The 20,331-nt window shown below is 36.5% G+C and overlaps 2 protein-coding genes across 2 annotated transcripts; both read right to left on the bottom strand.

The window, feature by feature from the left end:
- Positions 1-2,317: 2,317 nt before the first annotated feature.
- Positions 2,318-18,308, bottom strand: LOC115222334 (NFX1-type zinc finger-containing protein 1-like). The gene is made up of 2 exons (XM_036511111.1): positions 18,010-18,308; positions 2,318-6,148 (listed from the first exon to the last, which is right to left on the bottom strand). Exon 2 carries the CDS (start codon positions 6,141-6,143, stop codon positions 2,463-2,465), a length of 3,681 nt encoding a protein of 1,226 aa, XP_036367004.1. The 5' UTR covers positions 6,144-6,148; positions 18,010-18,308; the 3' UTR covers positions 2,318-2,462.
- Positions 7,491-8,117, bottom strand: LOC118767203. The gene has a single exon (XM_036511424.1). It carries the CDS (start codon positions 8,115-8,117, stop codon positions 7,491-7,493), a length of 627 nt encoding a protein of 208 aa, XP_036367317.1.
- Positions 18,309-20,331: the final 2,023 nt, after the last annotated feature.

The following is a 20,331-nucleotide window of genomic DNA, read 5'->3' on the forward strand; positions in this document are numbered from 1 at the left end:
ATTCGTAGTGGAAATTAAGATGACCATCAGTATAAATATTTAGTTCCTACATATGTTTTAACCATTGAAGTTATTTGGAACTCAGCATTGGGTGTTTCAAGTTCATTCGGATACCTAACTGGAATGGATCATCAATTAAACATTCTACAGCACTGATCTCCATAACAGAATGCAATAAAGTGTTCCCTGATGATCCAAGCACACTTGAAGAATAGTGTCTGCACCTTGTACTATATAATTTAAGAAGAAAGTGGGAGTGTCATGTGATTAAAAAAAGGAAAGGTCTGGTGAACCTTGACTCAAGGAAATACTAATTCCCATGGCATACAAGGTGGTATCAAAAAGTTCTCAGACTATTTATGCTTAATATAAAATAACTTATTTCCCTAAGTCTTAACATCATCTCCTTCAAAACCTTGTGCAACAATACGCTGGTCCCAGCATACCTGCCGCTTTCAGAATCTGGCCTGGAATTCATTTTCCATAAGTGAGTCAAAGACCTTCTATGATTTGCTCTGGATCTTGACAACAGTGTTAAAATAGCAACCTTTACGCAGCATTTTCATCTTGGGCATGAGATGGAAGTCTATAGGTGCTAAATTTGGCAAATAGGGCTGGTGTGGAAGTGATAACATATTGTTTTTGGCATGAAACTCATGAGTGAATAGAGCTCAGTGACAGGGTGCATTGTCATGGAGAAGAATCCAATTCTTCACACTCCACAGATCCAGTCGCTTTCACTGAATGTCCTCCTTCAAACTATTCCAGGAACATTTTGATAAGTTTACAATATGCATGCCTACTTAGACAAGTGAGATCTATGTGTTTGAATTTAATTTGGACCTCTGTAAGTTAATATCTGTAAGAAAAACATGGTGGAGGAAGAATTCCAGAAAAGTCTATTCTAGCAAGGAATGATTAGACAAAGTCTGAATCTAGGGAGATGACACACAGTAAAGAGAGATATTTGTTGGAATACTTGGATAGAAAGGATATTCAACTTGATTAGAAGTCCTCATAGTAGAGGTAGAAGAGGCAGAGAGAAGAATCGGCATATCTGTGGGCTGATGGTTGTAATATGTTGGTGAGAGGCTCTGACAGTTTGTTGAATTTATTAATTAGGCATTTGCTATCACTTCCACACCGGCCCTATTAATTAGCCATTTGAATTTATTAATTAGCAATGATTGGGTATAGGATGAAAGGATAGATTACAAAAATTGAACATAGAGATTGTTAAGCCAATCAAAAGTTATTAATGGTACAGAAAAGAAGTGGTGAATAAAAGGATCAAATAGATAATGAAAAAAAGTGTGTTAAAATGTACTATGTAAATGAATTGCTACTTAAACAATTATTAGTTTTAATAAGCTACACAACAGTGATCTTCAACCATTCTAAGAAGCCTTAAGAAAATTAGCAAGTATAATGAAGATCCTAAAGAGGATCACAATTCAATCCATTCTAAGATATGTATTTAACAAGATATTGCCGAATAGAATAAAATATCAAGGAGACTTTTTGAGAATATCTCCAACATCACATCTGCCAAGTTTAACTGATACTATTAAAAATCTATACAAAGAAAAGAAACAGGATCAACTGAGCAACCAGAAAACAAGTTAATGGGACTTACAAATAATCTGGTGCTACAGCTCATAACCAGCAATCAAAACAAATGTGACAGTTGCTTATGCACGAGTTGGTTTCAATATCTAGAGATGAAAGACTAAAATCCTCAAATCTATGCGACTGACCAAATCATGCTACAAGAGGAAACACTAAAAATATTAATACTTTCACCCACTTAGTATCATTAGTAACCAGGGAAGCAGAGACACCAATGTATGCAACGTGACAGTAGCACTCTAGCTACTAAACATGTGAGACTCTAAGGGACTGTCAACAAAAACTTAAGTCAAGATTTTCCAGACAAGTGCCAAGTCAATTTGAGTACATGAAACTGAAACATACACCAAACAAACATGACCTTGTGTCAAGAATACCAGAGAACTGTAGCAGAGGAAACTATATAGCAAGGTTTAAAATGGGTGAAGTAAAATAAGGTACATGTCAGAGTACATATAATACTTTCTTATCAGTCACAATAGTAAATGAACTGAAAACAAGAGAGGAAAAAGAATACAAGTAATATTAGTATATTTCAAGTTTTAATTTTAAGTTACCATGTTGAAATGAATGAGATAGATCTGTAAGAATTCAAATAACCAGTCCAGTTTCTTGAAAAAATTTTATATACAATTTTTTTAAAATAACAATAACATATATGAAAGACATGAAGCAATGTGTTTTTATCAAAGCATTTATATTTTATGTTCACTGCAACATTAATACTCTTTTAGTAAAAAGATACATAAATATCTATTTAACTCTTTGATTATATCACAAGTTTTGTACATATTTGTTTACAAATTAATATGGTTGTTATAGACGAATTTTTGCTACCTAATGCTTGACTTACATTCACAAAACTGATGACCTTTGTGTTCCTTATCATAAGGATGACACAGTAATGCACAAGTGTGTCCACAATCTAGACGTGCTTCACATGGTTTTAAACATCCACCTTCTGGTGCCTTACAAAAGTCTTCAAAAGATGTTACTTGAGCACATGTTTCAGGATGATTCTGACATTTCAATATCATTGCATCAACAAGTATTTTCTTCTCCTCTAACGACAACAAAATTTCTGCCCAAAGTGGACTGTTTGTAGCAAGAAGCTTAAAATTTCCAATGACATATAAGCCTTTCTTTGCTCTTGATAATGCAACACATACTCTGTTATCAATTTTTAGATATCCAACTGAATTAAGCTCATTACTTCTGACTAAAGACAATAAAATTATGTCATTTTCTTCTCCTTGATAATTGTCAATGATGGTTACTCTGACACCATCACATAGTCGCTCAGTTTTAATCAATTTCTTTATAGAAAACAACTGTCCTGAATATGTTGTCAGTATAGTGATTTGTGAGCTTTCATAACCTTGTTTTCGTAAATAACAACATAATCCAGTGATAAATGATGCCTCATATGGATTGTGTTTACTTGTCCCAAATCTAACTTCATTTTCTGGCTGATTGTGATTAATAAAATATATATTTTTACTAATTCCATGGATATTATCATACAGTTTCACTGAATGGTGATTTTTTAACTCTGGATAAATTGGATGAACCAGTTCTGCAATTTCAGGCCGCATGCGATGTTGAAAGTTAAGGCATTTCACTTCGATGTCATTATTAAACATGCGTTCAAAGAGAGAAATTTCCAAATTGTAGTGTTTTGCAAGTTTATAGACATTTGTAGATGGTTGCAGTTGTTTGTGATCACCAATAAGAATAAGTTGTTCACACTTGCAATTTAAGCTTGTTATAATATGAGCCTCAAGAATTTCTGCTGCTTCCTCTACAATTATAATTCGTGGCTGGATTTCTTGAAGAATTGCTCGATATCTAGCAGCACCTGTAGTCGTCATTCCAATGATTAAAGAATTCTGAAAGATGATTTTGTCTTCTTCATATCTCAGCTCTTCCAATCTCTTTGCAGCCATGTTGTACTCTGTTGTTAATTCAAAAATGTCTTCTAATAATTTTGAAGAATAGAGAGATACCCAATAACGATAAAGGCACCAACGTTTGGAAACAGGCATTATCCACAAATCAATATAACTGAGTGAATCAATTTCTTCAACAGACATTATCTCTGTAGATTTTAATTCCACTTTGAGTCTCTTTTGCAATTTTTCTTTTTCTTTTGCTGTTCTTTCAAATCCATCTGTATTGTTTAAATTATCACTTTCTTTTGTTTCATCAGAGACGGGATTTCTTTTACATCTTGCTTGACTTAAATCTTCAATATCTGTATCAAGCATATGATTATTTTGAAGAAATTCAACATCAGAGTCATCAATAACTTCATCATAATTAGCTACTTTTTCAAAACTATTTTCTTCATTAACTGTGACATCTCCAAAACCTAACCATTCTTCTATGATAAAATATTTATTTCCATTCAGTTTCCCAAAATTATCTTGAAAACCTTCTATTAACAAGTCATAAAGATGACCCATATATTGTCCAAGAATATCAATAGAAACAATTTTATATCTTGTTTCCTGAAACTGGTCAGTTTTTCCATCAATATTGCTTTTAAGTTCTTTTATTTCCTTTTCAACATTTTGTTTGTTTATATTCAGAGCAAAATGATTTTGCCATGAAAATTCTAATTTCATTTGGTGCAGAGAATATTTTTTAAGAATTTCACTAGAGCTTCGTCCTCCAACTCGAACAATACCTCCATCTAAAAACTTATCAATACCTTCAAGAAACTGATCCAAAGAATGGTTTGTGTAACATACAATCAGCATTGGCTTGCCACACCATTTCTCATAGTTGCTACAGAGAACCTTGACTGTCTGAAGACCAATATAAGTCTTTCCTGTACCTGGTGGACCTTGTGTAAGAGAGAATTCTTTGGATAAAATATTGGAAAATGCACTTAACTGAGAATCATTGAAATTCAGTGACACTGCTTCTGGCCAGCTGTTACCTAGAACATCAACCTTAATGGCAGTTGAAGAGGTTCTCTGAACTTTAACAGTTTTGGTGGAATAATCATAAACAAGTTTGGATTTATCAGTGAGACAAGATAAATCAAAGACAGGGCTACAAGCTGTCAAATATTTTGGAGCCTTCACATTTTTATCAGCATATAAAATATAATCCTTGAAAGGTAAATCACAAGAAACAATTTCCTTTAAACCCATCAAAATAGGTCGATATCCTTCATAAAAAGCTTTTGATTCAACCATAACAAATTGCTTATTTATTACCATATTCAATTTAACATCAGGAAAGAAGTTCACTGTAACAATTCCTTGCTGCAATTCTTCTGAATTCCTATCAGAAACAGTAGCATAGTAAGTAGTTATGAAATTGTCTTCAGACAAACAGAGAAGTGACCCAAATATAAATCTTTTATTCTGTTCCCAATTGATATTTGAGAATTTAGAAACATCAAATGATACTTTATATTGAATACCATTCTTAGTTGTTACCCAATCTATAACATATACTTTATGATAAATATAAAAGTCATCATTTTTTTTATCATTCAGTATTTTCTTATCACCGATGAATAAAGCTAAGCCATTACGTAATGGACCAACAAAATCTTCGCGTAACAAACAGAACTGTACGTCCAGATAATGGTCAAGATTTTCATAAGCACCTTTTTTTATATTTTTATGGAGGATAGGTTTCTTATTTGAAATAATCTCTCCTACTGTGGGAATCAGTTTTAGATTCCTAAAATCATCCACAATACTATATGAAGAATCTGTTCTGCTCTGCCTGGATCTAGGTGCATGTTCAGAACTGATAGATTGTAAAAGATTTTGTAGTTCTTTCATTTTCAAATTAAGTTCTGAATCAGGATCTTGAACAGCAATATCTATAATGCCAACAGTTTGCATGACTTTTACATAATGGCTGGGAGTAAGTGTTAGAATTATTTTAAATATATTTAATATTTCAGTTAAGAAGTCTTTTTCTTTGTCATTTATGTCTCTTATGGCAATAATTACATCATTGATATGATCAAAGAATGTGGAATACATCATTAGTGACAGATGTTTGTTGTTCATTTCCTTTAGTGTGAAAGATTTCAAACTTTGTCTCAAGACTTTCAAAAACAATGTTGTTGTGTGAAGATCAATTGGTTTATTGAGAAAGTATTTGAAGCATTCTTCACAGGATCCCAACTGTAGACAAATACTGCTTGCATCCTTCTCAATCAGGTCTTGAAATAATTTCAAGTTTAAACAACATATTCTGTGTTTGGAACATTCATGAGTTCTTACAGATGTCCAAGGATCATTTTGAAAATCAAGTTCAAGATTTTTCCATTTTATTTTAGACTTTTTAGCTTTATATTTCTTTCCATCAGAAGACACTGATTTTGATTGTTGATTTTTATCAGACTGTTCTGAATTATCTTTCTTAAATTTATTTTGATTCAATTTAGCTCCGTCATATTTTGTGTCTGTTGATAATTTCTTATAAATCACATTTGGGTTTCTTTCCGGTACCGTTTTGGATTCTTTATTGTAGTTGTCCATTATTCCTGAAATAACATAAATTATTATATGAGTAATAACAATAATAAAAGTTTCTGATTTAGGCACAAGGCCAACAATTTTGAGAGGAGAGAATTAATGAATATCATCGACCCCATTACTTGACTGGTACTCTATTTCCTTAACCCCAAAAAGATGAGTGACAATAACTCCTTGTAAAGACACCGGACCTCAAATTTGGAAGAAGGGGTTAGTTGATACTACAGATCCTAGTACTTGACCGGTACCTTTAATTTATTGATCTAAAAGCACAAAAAACAAAGTTGACCTTAGCAGGATTTGAATTTAGAAAGTAAAGAACCAAAACAAAAACTCCAACATTGTAATGCACCAACCAACCCACCATAACTGTTTCTAATCTTCTACCCTTAATAACTGTTTCTAACATAGGCACAAAGCCTGATATTTTCAGGAAGAGGATCAGTTAATATCTTCAACCTTAGTACATGACAAGTCCTTTATGTTATCAACTTTAAAACAATGAAAGGCACAGCTGAACTTAGTAGAATTTTAACTCAGAACTAGTAGTATAGCCTGGTGTTGCCCGGGATTAAGTTAGGATTATTAAGTGATCAAGTACTTTATTTCAAACCAAAATAAGTGACACCGACATCAAATTTCAGCAAAATCTGTTGAAATTGGTAAAAGTTTGGCTAAAAATGGGTTGCAGGCAATTTGATTGGGAAATCCCATAAGGTATCGGTTTGTCAATTATTTTCATTCATCGATTGTTTTTTGTTTTTTTTTTAGAACTTAAGGCATTCAAAGATCCTATGAGTCCTAAGTAATGCTGCCATCAAGTTTGAGCAAAATATGTCAAAACTGGTAAAAGTTATGGTTGTAAATGGGGTTTAGCCAATTTTAGTGGGAAATCCTATAAAGAATCGGTTTATCAATTTTTTTATCCTGATTGAATGGAAAACCCCAAATGGATACCTGCCACCGATAGTTATTGGCTTTGGGATTTGTTGATGGACATTGGCGAAGCATGGTCTCACTGGGAACTGCAATCTGCAGAAGTTAAATGACATGCCTGACCCCGAGAGATAAAGCTGCATCCTTGAAATGAAAACATTTTCACCCCTCCCACATCTTGTAACAATGGTGGCCTCAATCAAGTAGGGCGTCAGGGACTTGATTACTAAGCGGGTCCCGTTGCACTGTTTAGGCAAAAGCAAGATTCTGATTAGCATAATTAGGCATCCAACCCTTAGCCTAAGAATGTGATATGGAAGCCCTGCTGGCTCCAGTGAGCTGAGAAATTTGATAAGGTAATTGACAATGTCTTGGGGATCAGAGGTCCGGTCAATCGATTTGTAGATGCGCTCCTCACCCAGAATTCGGCTTATGAGCTGGTCGTCGATAGCACTGAGTTACGTTTTGGGTGGCCAGGATGGTTGTTTCACTGAGCCAATTGATGTCAGCATAACTACTTTCCAGATTGGGAAACACTGTTTCCAAAAGATCGGAAGGGTTGTCCACAGTGTTGCACAGTTCAGAGATGGATATGTCACCCCTATCATTCCTAGGGACCTTGCCTTCTCCAAGGGCTAAAATGTCTTCAGCAAATGCTGCAGACGTGCTATAACCAAGCAAGTGTGCACGCATGTTTGTGCTTAGGCTTAAGGTCTTAACCTGGGGCCACAATGTGGATGACTTAAGGCATGCGTGCACTTCATCAACCTGGCTCCCTTTAGGGATGACAGGAAAGGTTTGCCAGAAATCTCCTGAAAGCAATAGAGTTACACCACCCATAGAAGCAGTAGAATCCCTGATACATTTCAGTGACCGGTCAAGTGCCTCAAGGGCACCCTTATTGGCCATTGTGCTTTCGTCCCATACAATGAGACAGCACTGTCTAAGAACTTCAGCTCCCTCTGAATTTTTGCCAATGTTGCAAGTAGGAACCTCAGCCCGCACCAAATGTAAAGGCAGCTTGAATGCCGAGTGTGCCATCCTACCTCCCGGCAATAATGTAGCAGCGATTCCTGAGGAGGCAACGGCTAGCGCAATTTGTTTCTCGTGACGAATCTTAGCAAGTATTAATTGTGTTACAAAGGATTTGCTGGTACCTCCAGGAGTATCGAGGGAAAAATGCTGTCCACCAGTTTTTCAATGGCACTGACGACACTTTCAAATGCCAGTCTCTGATCATTCGAACGCCAGCCTCTGATCAGAGAGCAATTTCAGTTCATTTATTCTCAGGTACTCCGCAAGGCCATCAGTGTCATACAACAACTACAGAAATAACTTTGGTGGGAGTGTGTTAACATCCTATCGCAATGAGGATGGCAAACTGAATGTGTCCAATACTGCCTCACCCATTTTGAGCAGGCCATCCTCGATTTCAATCAGCGCATTATCCAATGTCAGCATTAGGGTACTGTTGCTTTGCCAGTCATCGTTTACCTTGACCACTGAGAAAGCAAAATTATGTACAGAGAATTTCATAAACAGAAATGAATGGAAAAAAGGTTTTAGATTAAATTTTTAGATTAACACTTGCACGATTTTCACTAAGAAAAAAAAAAATTGGATTTTTTGCATGGAATCAACTACCCTGGCCTCCTAATATGCTACAAAGCCCTTTTTGTGGTCCGAGAAACAGGGTGAGGTGTGGTGGAAGCCTCGGAAATTTCACCCCCCACCACCCATTGATCTTTTCACCATCTATTTTTCAATGTACGTGGAAAAATACGGGGATTAAGAATATGGAAAACATTTTTTTAGTCTCAAATTTACCATGAAAAACTCCAGGCAAATTTTTAGATAACACTCACACGATTTTCACTAAGAAAATAAAATCGGATTTTTTGCGTCTAATCAACTACCCTAACCTCCTAATATGCTACAAAACCCTTTTTGTGGCCCAAGAAATGGGATGGGTGTGGTAGAGCCTCAGAAATTTTACCCATTTATATTATGTAATTCTTTGTTTCTATGTTATTAAATAAATGGATTCTCAACAAAAGACTTTTTCCTCTGTGTAAAATAAAAACAAAACTCTTTCACGCCCAAAGTAATGTGAGTGTGTGTGAGAGGGGGGAGAAAGATGAACGATTTAAAATAAATATATTTTAATTGTTGTGTGAGAAAGTATATATAATCTGATTATAAAATATAGTGTCTTTCAAAAACATCCTAAATTTGAACACTATATCTCGTGTTTAAGAAAAAAAACCATTTTATATTTTTATTTTTGGTATACGCTGTCACTTACTCTATCTCTCCCTCACACACACATACATCAACACACAACTTCTCTCTCCCTCACACACATACACACACACATACATCAACACAACTTCTCTCTCTCCCTCACACACACACACCTTTTCACTTTGCTATGGTAACAACCTTGCACAGAAGGCAAGCGTAATTATATTCTTGTGAACAAACATTTCTCCAAATTTTTAACTTATATTGACTCTATTTTTTAGTTTTTAAGTTATCTTGTTACTTGTTATCTGCTAATCATGAAAATGAGCTTTTACAAATAGAAATAAATTAACTCTTTAAATTCTTGCCCTATCAGTTCCTTTCCACAAATGTTAAATCATTTATGTATACATCTCATAATATATAATACAATATTGTTTCTTTCATATATGTAATGATTTGTTTCAGTGCAGTTGACTATGGAGTTGTATAGATGTGATTCTATTCTGATTTCAAGCCTACTATTCTTCATTGGATTTATCTCAAGTCCTGAATTGCACATAAGAATTGATTTCAAGTCTAAGAGCAAATTACAAGAAACACACCTTCTAAGTAAATGTTACTCAGGCATCAGAAATTAATACATAGCAATTTACCATATTTATTCTTGTTCAATATGAACCCCTATGTAATGTCCATCACAAATTTTGGGCTATGAAATCCAAGGTAAAAAATATCCCTGGTGTATGATACATATTGACCTTTCTAATGTGCAGTGTTTATTATAATTGCTGTCTCAAATATATCAAGAAAATTCAAGCATACTAAACAAAACAGAAAACATATTGAAAAGTGTTTTACCAGTTAAATTTTACCAATTAAAAGTGGCCTGCAAAATTAACTGACGAAAAATGTGGAATTACTGCCAGTAATCTTCAGCACAGAAGGACATAAAAAACGTAATGCAACATGTAAAAAGTTTTATTATCAAATGCTTTCATTCAGATACTTTCATTAAATCCATGAGACTTTGTTACAATGAAATAAACACTTATGAATTGATTTTAAATTAACTTTATTAAAACTGTATTTATAATATTCATGCAATGGCTTCATGAGTTACTCATCACTACCAATTTGCAAGCCAATTTCTGTTCATGAATCACATTTACATGTGGAAATTTTGAGCAATACTATATTTACTTGTATTCATAGATAGCAGTAAGTTGTAAGCTATCTATTAGCTTTTGTTTTCATAGTTACACAAGTAACAAATCTATTCCTACATAATTTACAAGCACTCATATATCTTTCTCTGACTTCCCACATCAAGACATCTTGTTTTAGCATTTTCTTGAAAGTTCTTTTTGCTTCCACAAATACCTTGATAATATGTTACACATAAAACACTCCTTCAACACTAATTTCCACACTCATAATCATATTCAATAATACACAACTCAGAAACAAACCTCATAACCCATTTGCTTTCAAATACTCATGGTTGCTTTTTTACATCATCTTTCTCTATCAAAAATAGCATAAATTTTTTTAGCACTTCTACCAACAAAACTGCGTGTATAAATATGAAAGGTTAGGACGGTTATGAGAAGTATATGTGCCTCATCATAAAACACCTTTGCTCTTGAACCAAATTCGAATTTTCCGTGAGCAGTTTTATTTGTTTCTGTACATGACAACAACTTTGTTTACAATGCCAATACTCATACAGACTGCATAGTGAAATATATTCAATCATTTGCCAGTGGGAGGGGTGTGTTTGTGTGTTAGTGTATACTGTACATTTCAAACCTGGAGTAAGGTTCTGTAGCTAAGACACCAGTAACTTTTTCTATTTTTTTTAGGTAACTTTATATGAATAAAACATAGTGACTTGTCTATGAGTATATACAGTGTTATCACTTGTTAAAATATATATATTAGCAACAGAGGCAGTACTAATACCGAGAAGTAATATTTGTCCCCACTTAACCATGGATATTCCATCAGAACTATACTGTGTTAGTTACCATGAAAGAAACTCTCATATTGGCTTTTGGTGCAAAATGCTAGTAGGGAGATAAATCCCTTTAGCACTGAGACCACCAAATCATGTGATTTCAACGTTCCTTAGTCTCCTCAATGATAGACACGCAACCGCTAGAAATAGCAGCAACTCATCCACCCACAAGTGATATATAGAAAAAAGTCACTGGTGTCATGATTAGCTAGTGAGCTTGTTAAAAAAATATTATTTTTATTTTTTTAACATTTTTTAACAAGTTCATTTCAGTTCTATATTTTCGTCTTCCTTGTTGATGGCTGAGATATCAATCACACAATCACTCGTCTCTAATTTTGTCTTTCTCCAAATCCCCAGAACCATTCCTCCCGCGTGTCGTGACCCCACCCCCCACCTCACTGGCTCAGTATGTGCCCATCCATCTATCTATCTGTCTATCTGACTGACTCTCTATCTCTCTCTTACAATTCCTAGCTTGTTTGCTAGTTCGTGTCGTGTACCCCATCTCTGTATCACTATGTGTCTTTCTCCCTCTCTTTTGATTACTTTAGCTTAGCCAAGACCTACTTCCTACTTCCCCACCCACCACCCTATATAAACTAAAGCATGCCTGGTGACCCTCTTACTACACTGCGATTCCTTGGCTGTAAAATACGAATCTCAGAGGATGAAAAATTTCAGCTAAGAGATTTTAACTGGCACTGTCATGGTATTAGCTGTCAAAAGTGAAAGTAGAAAAATCTGACGTCAACTTCGTGTATTTACGTCAGGTTTAGACCTTTGTTAATTTATGCCGTTTATTTACGTACAACCACGCTGTTAGGTTTATAAAACAATTGATGTTCAGTTTAAAGTTTATAAATAAATACATTTCATTCCATGTTCTGTTTAAACTTTATAAATAAATATATTCTTGCATTATTCATTATTGTTTTTAAAAAGAAATCATACCAATCTGCACAAATGACCACCACCACCAGAGATTTAGAGACATATTATTACTTGGAGCCTTTGATGAAATAGAAGGGGATATAGCTTCACATGGTACAGAAGACAACTGGAGGTTCCTATGGGACAACCTGCTAAGGGCCACTGACCAGATCCGTGGATGGTGCAAAGTCCCCTCTCGACCCAAAATAACGTTGTGGTGGAACAATGTTGTTGACAAGAACGGTGGTAGCATGGAACTGTATCAGACTGCCAGAAGGGAAGCTAGGAGGCAGGTTTATTTAGCCAGAGGGGAAGCAGATAAGAAAAAATTTGCCAATGTTCTGCGCCGTAAGGACCAAAGACATGAGGTATTTCGTGTTGCAAGACAGTGTGTGAGAGATAATCGTGTTGTGGTAGGAGAGAAGGGTGTTCGCATGGATGATGGTTCATTTGCGCTAAATGATGATGCAAAGAGAGAGGTTTGGAGATGCCACTATGAAAGGTTGCTGAATAAAGAAAATGAATGGGATAAAGAGAGTCTGCTGAATGTCGACCCGACAGAGGGACCAGCTATCTGAGTTGACAGTTCCTTGGTAGTTAAGGCAATTAGAAGCATGAAGACAGGGAAAGCCCCAGGCCCTTCAGAAATTACTGCAGAGATGCTCAAAATATCTGGCAGTGTTGGCTATAGCCTAGTCACCCATATAGTTAACCAGGTGATACACGAAGGAGTCATACCCAATGACTGGTGTAGCAGCATAATAGTCAACTGCTACAAAGGTAAAGGTGACGCTTTAGATACAAATAATTACAGCGGTATCTACAAATAACTACAGGAGTATCAAGCTGCTGGATCAGGTAATGAAGGTTACGGAGAGGGTCATAGCCCAACTGATTAAGGAGAGAGTCAGCTTGGATGAGATGCAGTTTGGTTTCATGCCAGGGAAAAGCACCACTGATGCCATATTTCTGGTAAGACAGCTGCAGGAGAAATACCTAGCCAAAGATAAGCCCCTGTACCTGGCTTTCGTTGACATGGAGAAAGCCTTTGACAGGGTTCCCTGATCCCTTATCTGGTGGTCAATGAGGAAACCAGGGATAGATGAATGGTTAGTGAGAGCTGTGCAAGCCATGTACAGGGACACTGTAAGTAAGGTGAGGGTTGGGAACGAGTATACTGAAGAATTCAAGGTAGAGGTTGGGGTCCACCAGGGTTCAGTCCTCAGCCCCCTCCTATTTATCGTAGTCCTCCAGGCAATAACAGAGGAATTCAAGACAGGATGCCATTGGGAGCTCCTACATGCTGATGACCTTACTCTAATTGCTGAGTCACTATCAGAACTAGAGGAGAAGTTTCAAGTGTGGAAACAAGGATTAGAATCGAAGGGCCTTAGAATCAACCTAGCTAAAACAAAAGTCCTAATAAGTAGGAAGGCAAGCAAACCACAAATCCCTTCAGGTAGATGGCCCTGCTCGATCTGTAGTAGAGGTGTAGGTAGAAACTCTATAAGATGTATCCAGTGTAAGCTATGGACACATAAGAGGTGCAGCAATATCAAAGGAAGGCTAACTGGAAAGATAGTTTTTGTATGTGGCAGATGCTCGGGAGCAATAAACACTGAAAATCCGCCACATTCCAGGGAGAAAAACTAGAAGTAGTTGATAGCTTCCGTTACCTAGGTGACCAAGTCAGTAGCGGAGGAGGGTGCACTGAAAGTGTAGCTGCTAGAATAAGAATAGCTTGGGCAAAGTTCAGAGAGCTCTTACCTCTGCTGGTGACAAAGGGCCTCTCGCTCAGAGTAAAAGGTAGACTTTATGATGCATGTATACGAACTGCTACATGGCAGGGAAACATGGGCTGTGACTGCTGAGGACATGCATAAGCTCGCAAGGAATAAAGCCAGCATGATCCGATGGATGTGTAATGTCAGTGTGCATACTTGACAGAGTGTAAGTACCTTGAGAGAAAAGTTGGACCTAAGAAGCATTAGATGTGGTGTGCAAGAGAGACAACTGTGCTGGTATGGTCATGTGATGAGAATGGATGAGGATAGCCATGTGAAAAAGTGCCACAACCTAGCGATTGAGGGAACCTATAGAAGAGGTAGACCCAGGAAGACCTGGGATGAAGTGGTGAAGCATGACCTTTGAACTTTAGGCTTCACCAAGGAAATGACTAGCGACTGAGACTTTTGGAAATATGCTGTGCTTGAGAAGACCCGGCAAGCCAAATGAGACCATAACCTGTGGCCTATGCCAGGAGCGTAACCAGCCCGCTTATGCGTACCTTTTCCTTCCTTGGTCACTAAACTCTGCTTGTGAAGACCTGTTGAGGCAAGTGAAATCAAAATCAATTCGCTGACTGGCATCCGTGCTAGCGGGGTGCAAAGATCACCATACGAGTGTGATCGTTGACAGAGCAGCTAAGCGGCTTCCGTGCCAGTGGCACATAAAAGGGCACCATTCGAGTATGATCGTTACCAGCGTCGCCTTACTGGCACTTGTGCCTGTGCTAGTAGGGTGCCAAGAGCACCATCCGAGTGTGATCGTTGCCCGAGCAGCCAACTGGCTTCCATACCCATGGCACGTAAAAGGGCACCATTCGAGCATGATTGTTGCCAATGTCATTTCACTGGCATGTGTAAAAAGATTCGAGCGAGGTCATTGCCAGTACTGCCTGACTGGCTCCATGCCGGTGGCATGTAAAAAGCGCCCACTACACTCTCGGAGTGGTTAGCGTTAGGAAGGGCATCCAGCTGTAGAAACTCTGCTAGATCAAGACTGGAGCTTGGCGCAGCCATCTGGTTCACCAGCCCTCAGTCAAAATCGTCCTACCCATGCTAGTATGGAAAGCGGACGTTAAACGATGATGATGATTCACTGGCTAATCAGTCCCTTCATTAGTCCTCCAGGCCATAACAGAGGAGTACAAAACCAGTTACTGCCCATGGAAACTCCTTTATGCTGATGACCTTGTTTTTATAGCTGAATCTTAGTAGAACTAAAACTGAAGTTCTAAGTATGGAAGCAAAACCTGAAATCAAAGGGCCTCAAAGTTAACTTACCAAAGACTAAAGCTTTAGTAAATAAGAAAATAGACATATCTGCTTCCATCAGGGAAATGGCATTCTTCATTACATAGAAAAAGAAAAGCTTTGGCATGGCATACCCAATGCAAGAGATGCAGTGGTATCACAAGCAGGTTAAGAGAGAAAGTAGAGTTTACATGCAGCAGATGCTCAGAAGCAATAAGCACTAAGAACTCATGGAAAACAAACTTTCTCAAATGTCCTGTCTATTTCCTAGGTGACTTAATTAGCAAAAGAAAAAGATGTTCTGTAAGTATAGTTGCTAGAATAAGAACATGCTGGGAAAATTTTTTACAGATCTTTTACTACTGTAGGTAATTAAAACTTTCACTCTGAGAATGAAAGATAGAGTATAAGTATGATGTTTATGTACAAACAGTAATACTACATAGTAGTGAGAATTAGGCTCTGAATGCAAAGGACTTGCAAAGATAAGAAAGAAATGAAGCTAGTATGCTTCATTCAATGTGCAACATAAATGAGCACGATGACAAAGTACAAATGTGTTGATAGAAAAATTGGGTATAAGAGGAATCAGATGTAGTGTGAAAGAAAGAAGATTGCACTGGTATGGACATATAATGCATATGGATGAGGACAGCAGTATACACAAGTGATGATCACTTAAGGTGGATGGAATTTGTGGAAGAGGGAAACCCAAGAACACATGGGATAAAATAAACAAAAATAAACTCATTCATGTACCACAGTTGGTATCTGTTCAACAATCCCAATCTTCTGCTACCATTGCTACATAAACTTTTTAGACACTTTTAGTCATGAATGGCCATGGGATAATACCTAGAAAGTTCACCTCCAAAGCACAAGTTCAAGAAAGGCTGTTTGTGGAAGACCAATAGTCACTCATGCATACTAGTTTCCCCTCTCCATGCCACCAACGTTGTCCAAGGAAAGGCAAACGCCAATAAGTTTGACACCACTGACATCGGAACTCATTTCTATAGCTAAGTGAACTACAGCAATGTAAAATAAAGTGCCTTGCTCAAGAACGCAACACACAGCCTGGTTCAAGAATTGAACTTACAACTTCACAATTGTAAGCCCAATGCTCTAACCACTGAGCGATGTGTCTTCACTACAGTGACTTACACAGTGCCAATAATAAATTCCGAAGTGAAATGTTTTGATTGTGTCGAGTTATATCGAAAGAATGCCAACTTTACTTCCTGGCGATTTACTAGGGAAGTAAAATAACTCAAAAATAAGTTGTTTTTTTAATTACAATTTGTTTTTTAATATAAGGTAATTGTTCAGTTGTGTCTGAGGAGAGTCGTTTTCTTTTTGTGCCTCATAATGTAACACACTCGCCGGTAAAATTTCCAATAGTCTTGACTATTGAAAAGGTTGCAAGACGCAACGAAAATTTTAGGAAAATAAAAATAAGAAATAAGTGGAAATTTTATCGACGAGTGTGTTACATTATAAGGCACAAAAAGAAAATGACTCTCCCCAGACACAATAGAATATGCTTCAACACACGAACTCATATAAAGAATCTTGCAAACCAAATCCAAAAACGAATTATTCAGTTTACGTGCGTAAAAAAAGGGGACATAACTAAATGCACCAAAATATGTTCGTTTGGCTCCGACAAAATATAATGGAAATTGGCTGCTTTGATGTTAGTGGACAACTAGTAGTAGTGAACGTAACTTTGATAGGTTTCGGCCATTATTGGCCCAGACCATGTCTAACTTACTAGCACCACCTGAAAGTAAATTTTTTCATCGAAAATATAACCACGGTGAGTGGCGCACTGGCCATTGGGTATTCGGCGGAATATTTGTCTGTTAAATTTATATATATATATTTTAAATATTTTTATGTGACGAGTTAATCACACGAAATATTATATATGGTAATTGTTCAGTTGGTGGAAGTAAAGAATACGTACACCCGGTGTTTTGGGTTAGGATTTTTGTTACGCCGAAAAAGGGTGGTGTGCGTATTTACCTCCGCCAAGTTATTTTACTACGTTTGACGAAATCGTCTAACTTTACGTTCTCTTCATGAAACATAAATGAAATCAAAATAAATCTTTGCAGAAATATACGCGACGAAATTAAAAGCATGACTTTATTTAAATTTAACCATTTTATTTTCTCATTCATTTTGCGTTTGAGCGTAGACTTTCATTCCCTGGTTCCAGAGTTTCTGAACCTATTTCTTTACTACCCACAAGGGGCTAAACACAGAAAGAACAAACAAGGACAGACAAACGGATTAAGTCGATTATATCGACCTCAGTGCGTAACTGGTACTTATTTAATCGACCCCGAAAGGATGAAAGGCAAAGTCGACCTCGGCGGAATTCGAACTCAGAACGTAGCGGCAGACGAAATACAAAGAGTTTCTGAACCAACTTCTCACATGTGTATCCACCGAAGTTCAGTTATTTGGATCGTTTAAAAAATTTACTTTTCACAATTTTTGGTCACCAGTTGTTGATGTTACATACACTTCTATTTTCAAAATTCTAAAATGCGTTTCGTTTGTTAGTTTCCTATTTTAACTCATAAAAACTACATACAACTTACGCTAGAATTACATTAAATGGCGTTACGTCACGTAACGGAAATTGCAAATAATTTCCGTGACTTTAATGGCCAATGAATCGTCTACTTACCATATTATTTAGGTGATACTTGTTGATGTGTTTCTATTGTTTACAGATATTCTGACAGTAATTTCCAATGGTATGGGATGCCTTTACCTATAAAAATACATTTTAAGAAGTACAAGGCCTCATATGAGGGAATAACTACGATGTACAGCATTAAATTAGTTTTCAAGAATTCCAAGTTGTCTCCCTTATTTCAAGAGTGTAATTAGATTGAGTCATTAATTACAAATTCCAACAACTCAAGATTGTTATTATTTTTTAGCTTTATTAAACAAGCAAGGTAGGGTAGGGAATTAACAAAACTGTTTGAGCATTCATATTCCGAGTTCAAATTAGGTCCTATACCCCTTTTTTTAAAATATATTTATTGAGTTACTTCCCTTCATACTTGTTAATTACAGAGGACAATTTTTTTTTAATTTTCAGCTGCATGAGATGTTTTAACTGCTTCTAACAGTCCTTTTTGTGCTAATTTCAAAACTGTAATCGGTTTTGCTCTCGATGCTCTAGTTTTCTTGCAATTCGAAGATTACCTTTTTATATTCTGTTGTGTCTGGGGAGAATCATTTTCTTTTTGTGTCTTATAATTTAACACACAGGTAAAATTTTCACTTATTTCTTATTTTCCTAAAATTTTCATTGCGTCTTGCAACCTTTTCAGTAGTCTTCACTCTATCTGTTATTTATACTGCGTTCCTTTTGTTTGTGCGCATGTGTGGGGGTAAGTGTGTGTGCCTATGCATGCATGCATGTATGTATGCTGGTCACTCAGTGCATTTACAAGAAGAATACAATGACATAAAAATGGTTATTGGCCAACTAAAATGCCATGAGCACAACTGGACCATTTGTGTAGATTTGAAAATGGTCAGTTTCCTCCTCAGCCAACAGAAAGGTTTCACAAAGTATCCTTGCTATGTTTGCATGTGGGACAGCTGAGCTCAAGAGTAACACTGGATTTAGAAGTGGCCCATTTGTGAGACACTGGAGGTAGGCATGCCTAATATTGGGAATGATTTGTCAGCTGAGGAAAGATTATTTTCCAACCACTCTATATAAAGTTGAGCTCAATGAAGCAATTCACTCAGGCATTGAATACTGATGGTGAATGTTTTCAACATATTGTCTATGCATTTCCTGGTTTATGATTTGAGAAGATCAAAGCAGGTGTGTTTGATGGACCTCAGATTCATGCACTTCTACATGGTAAGGAATTTGTAGGAAACATGAATGACAAGGAAAAAGCAGCATGGCTGTCATTCGTAGCAGTCGTGAATTTTCGTTGGAACAGAAAAGCAGATGACTATGAAATTCTTGTAAATAATATGCATAGTCACTGCAATCGATTCCCCGAAAACATTGGAGATGTAAGTGATGAACAAGGTGAATGCTTCCACCAAGACCACAGGACCATGGAAGAATGTTATCAAGAGTGATGGAAAAAAAACGTGATAGCAGACTACTGCTACAGCATTAAACAACATTTCCCTGAGAAAGTCTACAAATGAAGAGCTCCAAGCATAAATTCTTGCCTGAATAAGATCTATTTGTGTTTTATCTTCTATCCCAATCACTTTCTCAACTATGTACACCTATCATTTGTACATAATATATATTTTCAACTGAAAAGCAGATGGCAAAAAAACTGGCATATAACATTTATTTTACTCAGGATCAGAATAAGAAACATTATTTTTATAACTTAATTCTTATTGTGGTGTAGAAACTCATACATATGAATAAAGTTAAAATCTCAATGCATAGATATTTGTTCTTTTCCACTTAGTTTGAAGATAGTATAACTAGAAAATTATCAGATGGATTATATCATATCTCAGGAAATTTTCAAAACTTGGAAAATATATTAAAAAAACCCTTAAATGCAAGTAATCTAGGCACAGGAGTGGGTGTGTGGTAAGTAGCTTGCTTACCAACCACATGGTTCCAGGTTCAGTTCCACTGTGTGATACCTTGGGCAAGTGTCTTCTACTATAGCCTTGGGCCGACCAAAGCCTTGTGAGTGGATTTGGTAGATGGAAACTGAAAGAAGCCTGTTGTATATATATATGTGTGTGTGTTTGTCCCCACCCCCAACATCGCTTGACAACCGATGTTGGTGTGTGTACATCCCTGTAACTTAGCAGTTTGGCAAAAAGATACCATTAGAATAAGTACTAGGCTAACAAAGAATAAGTCCTGGGGTCGATTTACTCAACTAAAGGCGGTGCTCCAGCATGGCCACAGTCAAATAACTGAAACAAGTAAAAAAAAAAGTAAAGCTTACAGAGGAAAACTAACTTCATATTTGAATTCAGCATACTCAAA

This window comes from Octopus sinensis, linkage group LG19 (genome assembly GCF_006345805.1).
Source record: "Octopus sinensis linkage group LG19, ASM634580v1, whole genome shotgun sequence".
In the NCBI taxonomy this organism is placed as follows: domain Eukaryota; kingdom Metazoa; phylum Mollusca; class Cephalopoda; order Octopoda; family Octopodidae; genus Octopus; species Octopus sinensis.